Source organism: Camelus ferus, chromosome 18, assembly GCF_009834535.1.
Source record: "Camelus ferus isolate YT-003-E chromosome 18, BCGSAC_Cfer_1.0, whole genome shotgun sequence".
Taxonomy (NCBI): Eukaryota; Metazoa; Chordata; class Mammalia; order Artiodactyla; family Camelidae; genus Camelus; species Camelus ferus.
The window spans coordinates 19,478,389-19,492,142 of NC_045713.1; the positions used below are offsets into that span (position 1 = coordinate 19,478,389).

Sequence of the window (13,754 nt, forward strand, 5' to 3'; positions counted from 1 at the left end):
GTAAAAAAGAACTTTCATTTGCAGCCAGCTTCTTGCCTGACTGTGTTCCCTTCTCCCAAATGATTAGGGAAGGTAGGGCCTTTAAGATACATTTTCCATTTTGTAGGAATTTTTAATTTCTGGAGAGCACAGAAGCATTTCATATGTGCAGGAAGAGTACTGCCCAATGGAATGTTTGGTCTCAGCTGAGTTATTCCCAGCTGAGAGTAAAAATGAGGTCTTGGGGGAAAATAAAGACAGATGAGGTGGAGGAGAAAGACAGAAGTGGAAGGGGAAAAGTTATAGAACTCTATTAAAATATAGATTGATAATCCAAAGGTGTCTGATGAAAAGAAGTGCTTAGGAAGGGTCAATTCTATTTTACTGTATAAAGAAAAATTGCTGGAGGAGAATATTTGTTTCTCTCCCAATGCATTACCTGAATTTAAGTTAGTGTTACAAATAGTCCAAACTTACAGAAAATGAAGGGAAAACATGTGGAGGATGTACTTTAAGTTTAGCGTTCAAGAGAACCGATTTAACAGAGAGCAGTTTAAATGTGTCATTACTTGCTGCTGGTTTTCTGTAATCTGCTTTGAGGGCAGTAGGATGTCTCTGAGTTTCTATTATTGAGTGCTACTCTTTGGGGACGTGCTTCCCTTTGTCTGCAATGGGAAGAATTATTTTTAAGGGACAGGGAAGTGCCCTGTGTTTTTTGAAACAGAATATCCTTTATATCTTTCTGTGCGGTCCCTGGTGTCCTCCTCTTCCTTAAGGCTTATGTGTTGTAGACTGAATAAATAAAAAACTTATTTTTATCAGGGAGTGAACTACATTTAAAGTTAGTTATCAAAGAAGATGGTCAAGTGTTTGTTAAATTGTTTCTTTTTTATAGATTATAGCAAATAACCCAACAGAATTTTAATAGCACCTTGATTACTTTGTTCTACCATTTCTGGAAACTAAAAAATAAATGTTTTGAATTTGTGAAATTGGTTAAAAAGATATAAGTAGTGTTATGCTTTTGAGTGCACCTTTTTTCTGTCTTATTTAAGGAAACTTTCCAAGGATATAGTGGATATTGCAGGTGATAGAAAAAGTAACTTAATTTACTATTTAGGTATTTGAAAATCATAATAACCATATTATAGTTTAATGATACCTATGCATGTTTCTGCTCTGCCACATGTTTAATCTTGAATGTTTATGAAGCATGCAAAGCTTAGAACTGTAAAGTTGATTTAACACGTGAATGTTGGAAAAATATCACAAATTGGTTTATACATATCTTAATCACTAGTATTTTAACCCTGGCAGAGTAACTAAGGCTCTGTTGGGAATGTGGACATGTATAAAGATTGTCATGTTGGTTGTCAAAGAGCATTGTTTCCTTGTTGTTTTTAAGTTCATGGTATTAGAATTTTGTCTTTAAAAATAAGATGAGAATATATTTTGAATGGTTGAAAAAGGTACATCAATATACTCTGTCATTTTTCTTAAGTGTTGATTTATGTAGCCTATTCATATAGGACTACCACATACAGTTGACATTCTGTATCCATGGGATTCACATCCTCAGATGAGGAGGGCTGACTGCACCACACCACTGAATCTAAAGGACTTGAATGTCCTTGGATTTTGGTATCCACGGGGTCCTGGAACCAACCCCCGACAGATACTGAGGGAAGACTGTACTTCACAGGTTTAACATCCTTTAGTCTTTTTTATACCTTAATTGGCCAGACACTACTCAGAACTTAATTTTCCTGGCAGTTAATTCAATCCCCTGTGACAACTCCCCTTGGGCTGATCATGTTGAAGACAACTTCAGAAGAGCTGGCTTGTCCGCGTGAGGACCTCAGCGTGGCTCGGAAGGAGGAGTTGCGGAAGTTGCTGCTGGATCAGGTGCAGACAGTACTCGGGCTACTGACAGGTGAGCAGTCCGGCGGTGCCACAAGTCGGAGGCCTGCCTGCAGACGCCCAGAGCGCACGCCCTGGCGCTCGGACTTCCGAGTAGTTGTTTTAGCTGTTACTGAGCCTGAGCGTAAAAACAAAGAGTGAGGTGCTGTATTCCCAGTACCTAGCTCAATGGTTTGTACATGGTAGGACCTCAAGAAATGTTTGTAATTTATTTTCCTTTAAAGTCTTTCATTAATTTGTCCTCGTCATAGCTGTGATTAGTGAAGTAGAGACTGGGTCATAGGAATGTGATTGAAATGCTGATTACTGCATTCTAAGTAAGGTGGGTGGCAAGCACTTTAAGATGATTTGAATCTAAGGTCAAGAGAAGTTGGAGGAGGAAGATGTGAACATTTCAAATCCTGTGTCAGGAAGTGAGACAAGGTGTGGAGTCAGCACCCTGTGCCCTGGGTTGTAGTTGTACATAGCATTTGCCTTGTCCTCCTGTATGTTTTAGTAGAGCCTCATGACGATGAGTGAAGAGTAAGAATAAGCAGAAGGCAAACTGCAGATGAGACTGGAGGGTGGGAAGAGAGCGGAGCCCCCGCATCACGAGGGCGAGGGCCGTGCCTCGCTGCGCCATCAGTGGAGCTGCTGGTTCTGAGGTGTGAGTGCAGCACCAGGCCATGAGGCCGAGCCACGCTGCTCAGGGAAACGTTATACTGAAAAGAAGTGTTTTTATCCCCAGCTCTTCTACCCAGGTTTCTTCTTGGATGTCTAGGAACTTTTTTTTTTTTTTTTGCATGTGTTACAGAAGTGCTTGGCATGTAATGGGCACTTAAAATTGTTTGTAAGAATGTTTGATTAAAAGTAAACTTGTTATCCCGCACCCCCATCCTTCCCCAAATCCCTAGGGGGAAATGCAAACCTCAGAGCATTTATTCATTCAAAGCATGTTTGTTGACACCCCAAACTAGAAACTAGATATTAAATTTCTGGTGTTAGGGACCATGTCTGATATCTGTGTCCTACTTGGGCGGACATTAAAGTTTTTAAATTGAAATTAATTCACTTATCATAAAATCTATCTTTTTAAAGTGTAGTTTAATATAGTCACAAGGTTGTGCTACTGTTACACTATCTAATTCCAGAACATTTTCATCACCCCCAACCCCTGGCAACCACTAATCTATTATTACCTGTCTCTATGGATTTTCTTATTTGGATGTCTCATAAAAATGGAATCACAGAATATGTGACCTTTTGTGTCTGGTTTCTTTTACTTAGCATGGTATTTTCAAGGTTTTCCATCTTGTAATTTTTATGATCATTTTAGGTGCCAGGTCCTGTAAGGAGATAAACAGAGGAATAAAACACAGTCCCTGCCCTCTAGTACTAAATATTCTAGTATGGCAGAAAGACAGCGTGTTAAAAGAGTTATAGTAGAGGTATGTTTTATGTACAGCTAAACTGAGGAGGGACTTCCTGGAGGAGGTGACAGCTGATTGGAATTCTGATGGACAGACAGGTAGCAGTTAGTCTGCTGAAAGGTCAAGTTGGGATTGAAGGTAAGAGAGCAAGTTAGAGGTTGAGAAGAAGGACACATGAGGAAGAACAGCTAACAGTTCAGCATGATGATGCCTTTGTGTGGGGGGAGGGTGAGGCCAAATGAGGAGAGCAGAGGCCAGATGCCTAGATTGCGTGGGGTGGTATTGTTGACTGGGTGAGGAATATAAAAAGATTAGTGGCAGGTTTGTGGGAGAAGATAAATTGAGTTTGGAATATCCAAGTGGTGTTGTCCAGAAAAAGCAGTTTGACATACAGATGGACATTTAAATACTGGTATTTGATGAAAGATATCAGTACATCGTTTTTCTAAATCTGATTTTCATATGTTGGATTTTATTTCTCTCTTGAACTCAACCTCTCCTCTCTTGGTAGGTATCTTGGAGACTGTCTGGGACAAACACAGTGTGACTGCCGCCACCCCACCACCATCCCCGACCTCAGGAGAAAGTGGTATGGTCTGCACCACACATGGTATTCCTCTTTTTAAATGCAGTTGGGGGTCTCGGCTGGGTAATAATTGCTTATCTATGCAAGATACAGATGCAGATTCTTCCTTAAACTATTTTTGGCCTTTCTGCCCATGTCTTCTGAGTAGCTAGCTTTCTTAGTTCCTTGTAAGAACTTGTACTTTCTAATACAGTATTTTGAACAACATATTTTTTTTCCTTGCCCATATGGAGGATGGCACCTTTGATCTTCTGTCATCCACTCCTATTCCCTTCAGCTTATGGCTGTCCCTCCTGGTTTTTTTTTTGGTTTTTGTTTTTTTTCCTTTTTCTCAAATTTCATGACAATTGCTCATGCTGAGGTTGGCATGAGCCTGTGGGTGTGATGGGTCTGCTTTGCAGTTATTCAGGGGTCGGGTCACAGGAGGTGGGTGGCAGGAGGAGGGGTCGTGGGAATGTGGAGTGCTTTCTTCCCCACTGGGCTCAGGGAAGTCATGTTGGCCTGGACAGATTGGGGACCAGTGTGCAGTAATCAGTGTTGACTTTCTATCAGTTTAGATTCAGTTGCCAAAGGATGGACATATTTACAGTGGTTATTAAATAGTTTACTGGTGGCTAGTTATTGTCCACAGTAAAAGTCAGAGTGCAGTTCACCTAAAAATGGCTACTTTCAAGGATGGATGGAAAGAGGAAATTGTGTCTGAGCAGCAACTTTTAGTTTCTAAATGGTTTCTGTTTACACTAAATGATCACAGATGCTTTTCAAGTACAGTACATCCTGTGAAATGGCACATACTTCTTCCTCTACTGTAAAGGTTGATGTGGCTAATGAGAAACATTTCCACATTTTCCTCCTTTACCTCAAGGAAATGGGCTGTTGAAATCAGACATTTCTAAGCCCAAGCTGTTTTCTGTAGCCTGTCGTACTGTGTGGAAGTTAAAATTCTTGCAGAATTACTATAGAATTGAAAATATTTCCATAAAAAGAGAGGAAATATTTCATGAAGTTTTGAGGACTAGTAATTTACTCTAATTCCATTTATCATACTTGGATTAAAAACTATGAGAGTCATTTGTCATACTTCTTAGATTAAAAACTATTACAGAGTTCTAGAGTATATTAAAAGCCTATAGGAAATTGAACTTTATTTGTACTTGGTGGCAAACCTTCATTTTCAAAGTAGGTTTTTAAAGTGGGGTAGATTTATTGAATTTTTTTTTTTAAATGGAGGAACTAGGGATTGAACCCAGGACTTTGTGCATGCTAAGCACACACTCTACCACTGAGCCACATTCTCTCCTGCAAAGTATATATTTGAGGTGACTTAGATTCATATTTTGCAATATTTGAATGATTAAAGAAAAACATTACAAAGATGCAGAGATTTGATTTTACCGAGTGTATGCCTTCGAATCTTGTGTAGTTTGGCTAATCTTAAAATTTGTCATCTTATTTAAACAATTGTTTGCAAAGGTTAGTTCTTTTGCATTAGATTTGTTTTAAGGTAGTTGAATACTAGCTTGGCATCCAAACTAAGATAGCAGCAGCAGTTTGGTAAAGTTCAGTAAAGTATAGTAAAACTTTGTTTTTCTGAAATCGCTTTCTAGTACCAAAGCTGGGAGTTTTAGTTGGCGTCATTCAGGTATACGTTCTGAGCTGACTCAGTTTATATTTTGCTAGACTTATTTTTCTGGAGGCCGGGGTGGGGAATATCAGATAATAGAAATCAAAAATAAATGCTTGCTTCTTTCATGTATTGCCTATGTTTAGTTTATGAGGTTAGGTGAAATAAAATAGGAACTCACGTGACATTTCCATATAAACAAAACCTAAAAATATGGTACAAACTTCTCACAAGTTGCCTCTTAGCCATTGTTAAAATTTTCGAAGTTTTGAATTTTAGTATTTGAGAAAAAGTAAACTAAATTGAGACTGGGGCGGGTGGAGTAGGAAGTTAAGTAAGTTTTCAAACTGATATACTTCCTCTTTAAAAAAAAGAATTGCGTGTTCATTTGTTACTTTTTTCTTCTCTTTATGACAGTTGCAAGTGAAGTCATCAGATGTTGCCCCATTATTTGGGCAGTGCTGATGATTTAATTAACATTCATTTTGATTCTTTTGCTTAACTGCCTTTGTGCCCTGAAGACACCTAGTTAAACAGTAAAACTTCTAGAAAATTATTTAGCTTTCTTGACTGTGAGCTCAGTTTTATGGAGGAAGTTGATTCTGAGCAACCTTAGGGCTTAATGAGTAAAACAAGTAATTCCTTAACACACCTCATCAGCAGTCCCTGCCAGGCTCTCATTACCCTGCCCAGCTGCCTGTCAGACTTGGCTTTTGGTCTCTTTTCTCGTCCACTTTCTTGTAATGTCATTTTCTACCTGATCACTTTCAAAGAATGAAACCTGGTTGAAAAATGAAAGTAAAAGTGAACAAAATGAAATTATATAAATACTGTAGTTCTGAGTTAACTTTGTTTGTTCTGCAGTAAAAATTAAGGTATATCTTTCTTGTCCAGATAGCATTTAGTTTCACATATAGATCTGTACATATACTGGTGATAGAAAGTTTTTCAGGGTGTAGATGTCTTAGCTCGAGTTGATTGAGACAGATTTATACCTTCCTGTTTTCTCCTGAAGTCTTTCCAAGTTGCGCATGTTCGTGCACTTGCAGTTCTTTTCACTTAAGGAAAGAAGGGACTTGAGAGGGTCACTCACAACTCCTGTAATCTTGTTTCTTCCTTCCCAGGGGTTCCCTGAAAAGAGTTTCTCCCCATTTTACTGGACTGAGGCTACAGTTAGGTCAGAGGTTCCCAGTTGGGGTGATTTTGCCCTTCAGCGGGTATTTGGCAATGTGGAGAATGTTTTTCGTTAACATAACTGAAGGAGAAAGTACTACTGGCGTCGGGTGAATGGAGGCCAGAGATGCTGCTAAATATCCTGCAATGCGCAGAACAGCAAAGAACTATCCAACTCCAAATGTGAATAGTGCTGAGGTTGAGAAACTCTGAGTTAGTAAATAGAGAGCTGAATAGAAAAACATAAAATTTCAATAATTAGAATGAAAAAGCTGAGGGGATCTTTGCATGAAAGTCCATTACAAATGTTCCAGCCACGTCTGAGTCACTTCCAAGTTAGTAAGTGCACTGGAGTTGCCCACGCACTGCTTTGGGCACGCGTGCGTGTTGCCGCCCGGGCCTGCCCTGGTCTGCCCAGGTCAGGGATGATGAAGTTGCTCACAGGTTTTCTGACCAAGGTGCCCTCTTACTCAGGGTGCTTGTTAGAAAGCTCTCTCAGCTTTGCTTTGGACATGCTGCAGCATGAAGCAGGGTCTCTGTTCTGTGGCAGTTCCTTCCACTTTGATTAAAATACAGTTTTGGAAAAACTCTGCTACAGTTTACTAAAATTTCTTGAAGTATTTAAAGTTGAATAAAATAATTTTTATTAAAACGTTAAAAGATTATAACATTAAAAGATTTTTTTTATAATTTTATTATAACATTAAAAGATTCTTGTTCTGAGGGAAAAAAAAATCAGAGATCATCGTCTCCACCTAAACGGTATTTACCTTTGCATAATCCTGTTCAGTCTTTCTACAGTTGTAGTCATGGTGTATACACATTCTTTTATATATGACTTTAGAGCCTACGTATTTTTCTATATTTGAGTATTAGCTTTCTGACTGATCATTTTCCCGGCTGCACAATCTTGTAGTTGACTGCCTTCAGGGAAGGAGCATATGCTTTGGGGCCAGACCTAGGTTTTAGTTTCTGCTCTGTCTCTTAGGAGCTGAGAAACATGGTGGAAGTGCTTAATCTATTTGTATTTTAGTTACTCTAACAGTCTGTAAATGCAGATAATAGTAATACCTACCTTAGAGTTAGGAGATTTAAATGAGACTGTATGTAAAATGCTTAGTACAGGAGCAACCTATGTCCATCGACAGATGAGTGGATAAAAATGTGGTATATATACAATGGGACATTACACAGCAATGAAAAAGAATGAAAGAATGCCATTTGCAGTAATATGGATGGACCTAGAAATTATCATACTAAGTGAAATAAGTTAGGCAGAGAAAGAGAAATACCATATGATATCAATTATATGTGGAATCTAAAAAAAAAATAACACAAATTAACTTATTTACAAAATAGAAATAGACTCACAGACATGGAAAACAAACTTATGGTTACCAAAGGATAAGTGGAGGGGAGGAATAAATTAGAAGTTTGGGATTAACAGGTACCACTACTATATATAAAATAGATATGGCACAAGGAACTATATTCAGTGTCTTGTAATAACCTATAATGGAAAAGAATCTGAAAATATATATATATGTGTGTTTAAAAAAGAAAAAAGTGCTTAGGCCAGCACCAAGCAGATAACAGCACATGAAATGGTAGCTATTCTTAACAACATTATTACCATTAATATTTTGCTTTTTTCCCCCACTTAGCAGTCCCACTCTGGAAAAATTCTTCTGAGCAAGAGAATAGGGCTAACCTTGTTTGTTTGTTTGCTTTGTTTTTAAAGCCAGAATTTACTTCTACTTAACAATTTTCAAGATACTTTTAAAAAGGCCCAAGGGCCCAAAGATATCCAGGTTTAATACAAGATCATGTTGAGGTGCTATCTGTTGGTTCCTCCATTGCTAAAACCTCAGTTTGATCCTGGTTGATACATGCCCCGATAATTCTAATAGTTGAGTAATGATGATTTCCTCTGACTTTGGCATCTTTCATAAATGGCTATCAGAAAAAAGCAATGCCAGAAACAGTCATTGAAAGAAAATTGTATGACTCAAGTGGAAAGCCACCACAGCAAGTCAAAAAATCAAAAATTAATCTAGTAACAAAACAAACTGAAATGTTTGCAGATTCTGCTTGAACATCTTTCTTGCATTGTTCTTTGAAATCAGGTCTTCTGATTATCAGTTTGGATAGCTGAGATCATGATGAGGCTCATCTGGTATTAAATGTAGCTCTTAAAGAATAGAAACAACAAATGCCCTTTAAGATAAGATGCCAGGGGACAACTTTCTAATCTACTTATAACAGTGGAAATCAAATCCCTTATTAATAAGTCACAAAAATCCTCATTTTAATGGTTAGGGAGATGGAAGCTAAGAAAGGTGAACTACTTTGTTCATGTTAATCCAACATTAGTATAAGACAGCAGTTCTGAGTAGGTCTGGGGACCCCTGGAGGTCCCCCAAACCCTTTAAGGTCAAAGATGTATTTATAAAAATACTAAGATATTGTTTGTCATTTTTATTCTCATTCTCTCATGAGTATACTGAATAAAATAGCTTATTCAGATTCTACCTTAGCAATTAACCTTTTAGAAATTAGTACTCATCAATTTTTAATATTATATTAAAGCAATAGCTGCAATTACCTGAAAAGACCACTAAAATACGTCTTTTCTTTTTCAGGGGGAGGGGATAGCTCAGTGGTAGAGTGCCTGCCTCGCATGCACATGGGTTCAGTTCCCAGTACCTACACTTAAATCCTGGGTTCAATCCCCAGTACCCCCACTTAAAAAATAAGTAAATAAATAAACCTAATTACCTTTTCCCTTTAAAAAAAAAAGGCGTTTATTTTCAGTTACATATCTATGTGAAGCTGGGTTTTCTTCATATACTTCAATAAAACAACATAGTGCAACAGATTGAATACAGAAGCAGATGAGAGAATCTAGCTGTCTTTTTTAAAGCCACACATAAAAGAGATTTTTTAAAATGTAAAAACAGTGCTATTCTTCTCACTAATTTTGGGGGGTGTAAATACAATTTTTTCCTTTAAAAATGTTACTTATGTTAACATGTAATGGGTTTACCATTAAATGAAGTATTTAAAAATTTCCGAGTTTTAATTTCTAATATGACAAATAATCAGTAGGAATAACCTACGTAAACAAGCTTTTTGATGGCCTCAATAGTTTTTAAGAGTGTAAAGGGGTTCTAAGACCAAAGCATTTGAGGACTGCCTGCTGTAAGGTAAAAAATGAAATGTAATAATTTACCTAGTATCCACCATACAGAAATAACATCGTTCCAGACCTCTCTCTCTCCATATCTATAGATAAAGATAGATTAAACTGAATAAAGAGATAAAATGACATACATATTTTTGTTTTTAATAAAAACAATTATATTTTAGTTTTACTTGGATTTAACAGAAAGTATTTAACGGAAGGAGTACTGACCTTGAGATGCTTTTTCCACAAAGAATATTAGTTTGTAAAAGATGTCTTTAAGGTTAAGAAAAAAAAGATTATGAAAACCAATTTCTGTTTTAATTTTAGACCATATAATTTGAGACTTCTTGCTTTTGAAAGATGAGAAAGTTAGCTAGCACACCCTTCTATAATTCCTGCATTTTTTAGTCCTGATTCTATATTTAATTCAAATTCAATGCTTGTATTAGTCCCTTTGCCACAGCCTCTTCATTCCTTAATTCTTTATTTTTGTTTCTTTATTTGCATGGTTTCATTGTTCAATATCCTCCTTAAGAATTTGTGGGCAGTATATCATCTGAATTGTGCATGTTTGAAAAAATGTCACCTTTCTTAAGGAGACCTTTGGATTAAGTCATTCTTTGTCTAGAACTTGTAGACACTGCACCACTGTATTTTAGCTTTGAGTGTTACTGTGGTGAAGTGAGTTTGGTGTTTTCTCCTTTGTAGATGTGCTCTTTCTTCCTCCATTCCTTCCTTATTCCCAAAGTCTTTGTATTGACTACTCTTTAGATTTTTTTTTAGATTACTTTTTTTTAATGGGCTTGTTTTTATTTTAATTAATTAATTAATTAATTAATTAATTAATTAATTAATTAAGTATGGGGAGGTAGTTAGGTTATTTTTGGAAGAGGTGCTGGGAATTGAACCCAAGACCTCATGCTTGCTAAGCACAGGCTCTACCACTTGAGCTATCCTCTCCCCCCATGTATTGACTACTCTTCATAATTTTTTCTTGGGGCAGAATAAGCCCTTTTGTATAGTTGCATCTTTATTTCAGGAAAGTTTTCTTCTTGTTATAATTATGAATATTTTTCTTCTTTAGAAATCATTTTATAGCGCCCCCCCCCCCATTTCATTTTGCATGCTTTCCTTTAGTGTTTGGTTCAGTGCTTCTCAAAAATTGAGCAAGTGTAAGAATCACCTGGAGAGCTTGTAACAGCATGGCTTCCGTCCTGCTCCCCTCAGGTTCTCCTTCAGTGGGTGTGGGTGGGGCCTGATTATTTGTGTTTCTGAGAAGCTCCGGATTATGTTGATGATGCCAGTCTTTGACTAGCCCAGTATGTTCAAAGTTTTGGTCTCTGGACCTGTTTACTCTTTTTAAAAAATTGTGATATAAATTACATATAACACTGTTAGTGTTAGTTTCAGGTATATAATAACATAATGATTTGCTATCTGTATAGATTGTGAAATGATCACTACAGTAAATCTAGTTAATATCCATCACCACACAGTTACAAATTATTTTCCTTGTGGTGAAAACTTAGTTTACTTTCTTAGCAACTTTAAAATACACAGTACAGTATTGTTAACTATAGTCACCATGTGGTACATTACATTCCCAGGACTCCTTTGTCTTACAACTGGAGGTTTATACCTTTTACCACCTTCACCCATTTCGCTCACCCTGGACTCCTTAACTCTTGAGAATTATTGAGGTCCTCAGAGAGCTTTGTGAGTTTTATCTACTAATATTAAAACTGGGAAATTTTAGAAATATTTATTTTTTTAAAAAAAAACTGTGATGAACTCTGTGTATAACAAATAATATATTTTAATGAAAAATATTTTCAAAAGCAAACAAGTTTTTACTAATAAGAGCAGCATTATTTTTACATTGTCACAAATCTCTTTAATATGTAGCAAATCTCTTTAATGATAAGATAGCTTTTGCTTTTCCACTGGTGCATATCACATGTATTGTAGCCTCTGGGAAGCTCTGTTGTACACCTGTCAGATAATAAAAGAGAGGAAAATAACATTCTTTTGAAAATAGTGTTGAATTTGTGACCACCCCTTCACCCACCCCCACCCCAAATGGTCCTAGGAACCTTCAGGGATCGCTGGACCAAACTTTGGGAGCGTCTGCTTTATACTAATGCTTGGATTTTCTTGTTTTTTAAAGGAGAATTACTTAAATTGGTTTGTGAGAAATTTGATAGCATTGTATCTTAAAAGCCTTTTGTATTTCAGGTGACTTACTGAGTAACCTGTTGCAGAGTCCTAGTTCAGCCAAACTGTTGAATCAGCCAATCCCCATCCTTGATGCGGAGAGTGAGTATATCTGTTCCCTGGCCTTGGAGTGCCTGGCTCATCTCTTCAGTTGGATTCCTCTGTCTGCCAGCATCACCCCATCCCTCCTTACCACCATCTTCCACTTTGCACGCTTTGGCTGTGACATCCGGGCCAGGAAGATGGCATCAGTTAATGGCAGCAGCCAGAACTGTGTGTTGGGTCAGGAGCGCGGCCGGCTCGGGGTCCTAGCCATGTCCTGCATCAATGAACTCATGTCCAAGAACTGTGTGCCTATGGAATTCGAGGAGTACCTACTGCGTATGTTCCAGCAGACTTTCTACCTCCTGCAGAAAATCACCAAGGATAACAATGCCCACACGGTGAAGAGCAGGCTAGAAGAGCTCGATGAGAGGTAATGAGAACAGGTGTGGAGTCGGCTGTGCCCTGAGAATGGGCCTTGGCTGTTTTATCACATTGTGCTGCATAGTGTCTGTAATCCTTTTTGGTTTCAGAATTTGGGGCTCCTGGTGAGGAACGGAGAGGTAGGTGTGTACCAGTAAGTCTGAGCTTAGCTGGAAGGGCTAGGGTGGTTAAGGGAAAGAGTTGAGTTAGAAAAGTGGTTGTGAATTGTGTAGGTTGGTTGTCTTCTTTGCCCATCCATCTTCTGTCCTCCCTTCCACCCTCGTCCGCCCTCTTCCTCACTCTTTGCCTGCAGGTCTGAGATGGTGCAGGAACTGAGACTGCCGGTCATGCGTAGCCAAGAACAGGAGAGGAGGCCCGTGGAGGTACAGGAGTTACAATCGCCCTTCCTCACTTGATGTTGCCTGTCGGGTCTTACTATTTGACTTTGCTCAAGTGAACATCGTGCAGTGCATAGAAATATTGTCATTATTTTGAATTTTATACTGATGACGAGTTTACACCTAAAGAAAGAAGATAATGTGGGCACATTAATGGGGGCACACACCTGTGTTTCTCAGTTACTGTCCTCTTAAATGGAGCCTCAAATCACCTGGCCTCTCTCTAGTAAGAGCTCTAAAGGATGACTCCACAGTATGCTGAGGCATGGTCTCATTTATTTCCCTTACAGATGGTGTCATTTATGTATCTTACAGCCTTCATTAATATGATGCTACTACTGTGTGAAAACAAGGGGGGGAACCTGGAAACTTATATTAAGAATGTTATGTTGACTGTTCAGAAACTTTCAAGCAGATGAATCGTATTGAATTAGTAAATATAGATTGCCTCGCAGCAAAAGTTGTTAGTATTTTAATCAATTTTCCTTCGCTTGTTTTTGTTATTAAGTCATACAGAATTAAGCCGTTTCCTTTTCCTTAGAGTAAGTAGCAGAATATAAAGTCAAGTGCCTAAAGTTAAGACAGTTTGGTGCTTCTTAAATTTAGAGATTTTAGTAAGTTTTTCTAAAGTTAAAAAAATTGGCACGGAAGATTATTTTGGTTTGGTTCATTGTAAACAAGCTTTGTGTGAAATTTTCTTTGTATAATCACAAAAGAACTAATAATCTAATATGGTAATGTGTTGGTTTTATTTGTATTATTTGGTAATGGCTTTCTATTTGAGTTTAGAGGCATTAGC

The 13,754-nt window shown here is 37.7% G+C and overlaps 1 protein-coding gene across 2 annotated transcripts in view; it reads left to right on the forward strand.

Annotated features, from left to right (window-relative positions):
- Nucleotides 1-13,754, forward strand: part of XPO6 (exportin 6) — a 96,373-nt gene that overhangs the window by 36,603 nt on the left and 46,016 nt on the right. The window contains exons 5-7 of one of the 2 annotated variants that reach the window (XM_032460580.1): nucleotides 1,753-1,912; nucleotides 3,820-3,918; nucleotides 12,114-12,567. In XM_032460580.1, coding sequence (XP_032316471.1) covers nucleotides 1,753-1,912; nucleotides 3,820-3,918; nucleotides 12,114-12,567 — 713 coding nt within the window. The remainder of the gene's footprint in view (nucleotides 1-1,752; nucleotides 1,913-3,819; nucleotides 3,919-12,113; nucleotides 12,568-13,754) is intronic. The other variant, XM_032460581.1, reaches the window with a different exon arrangement.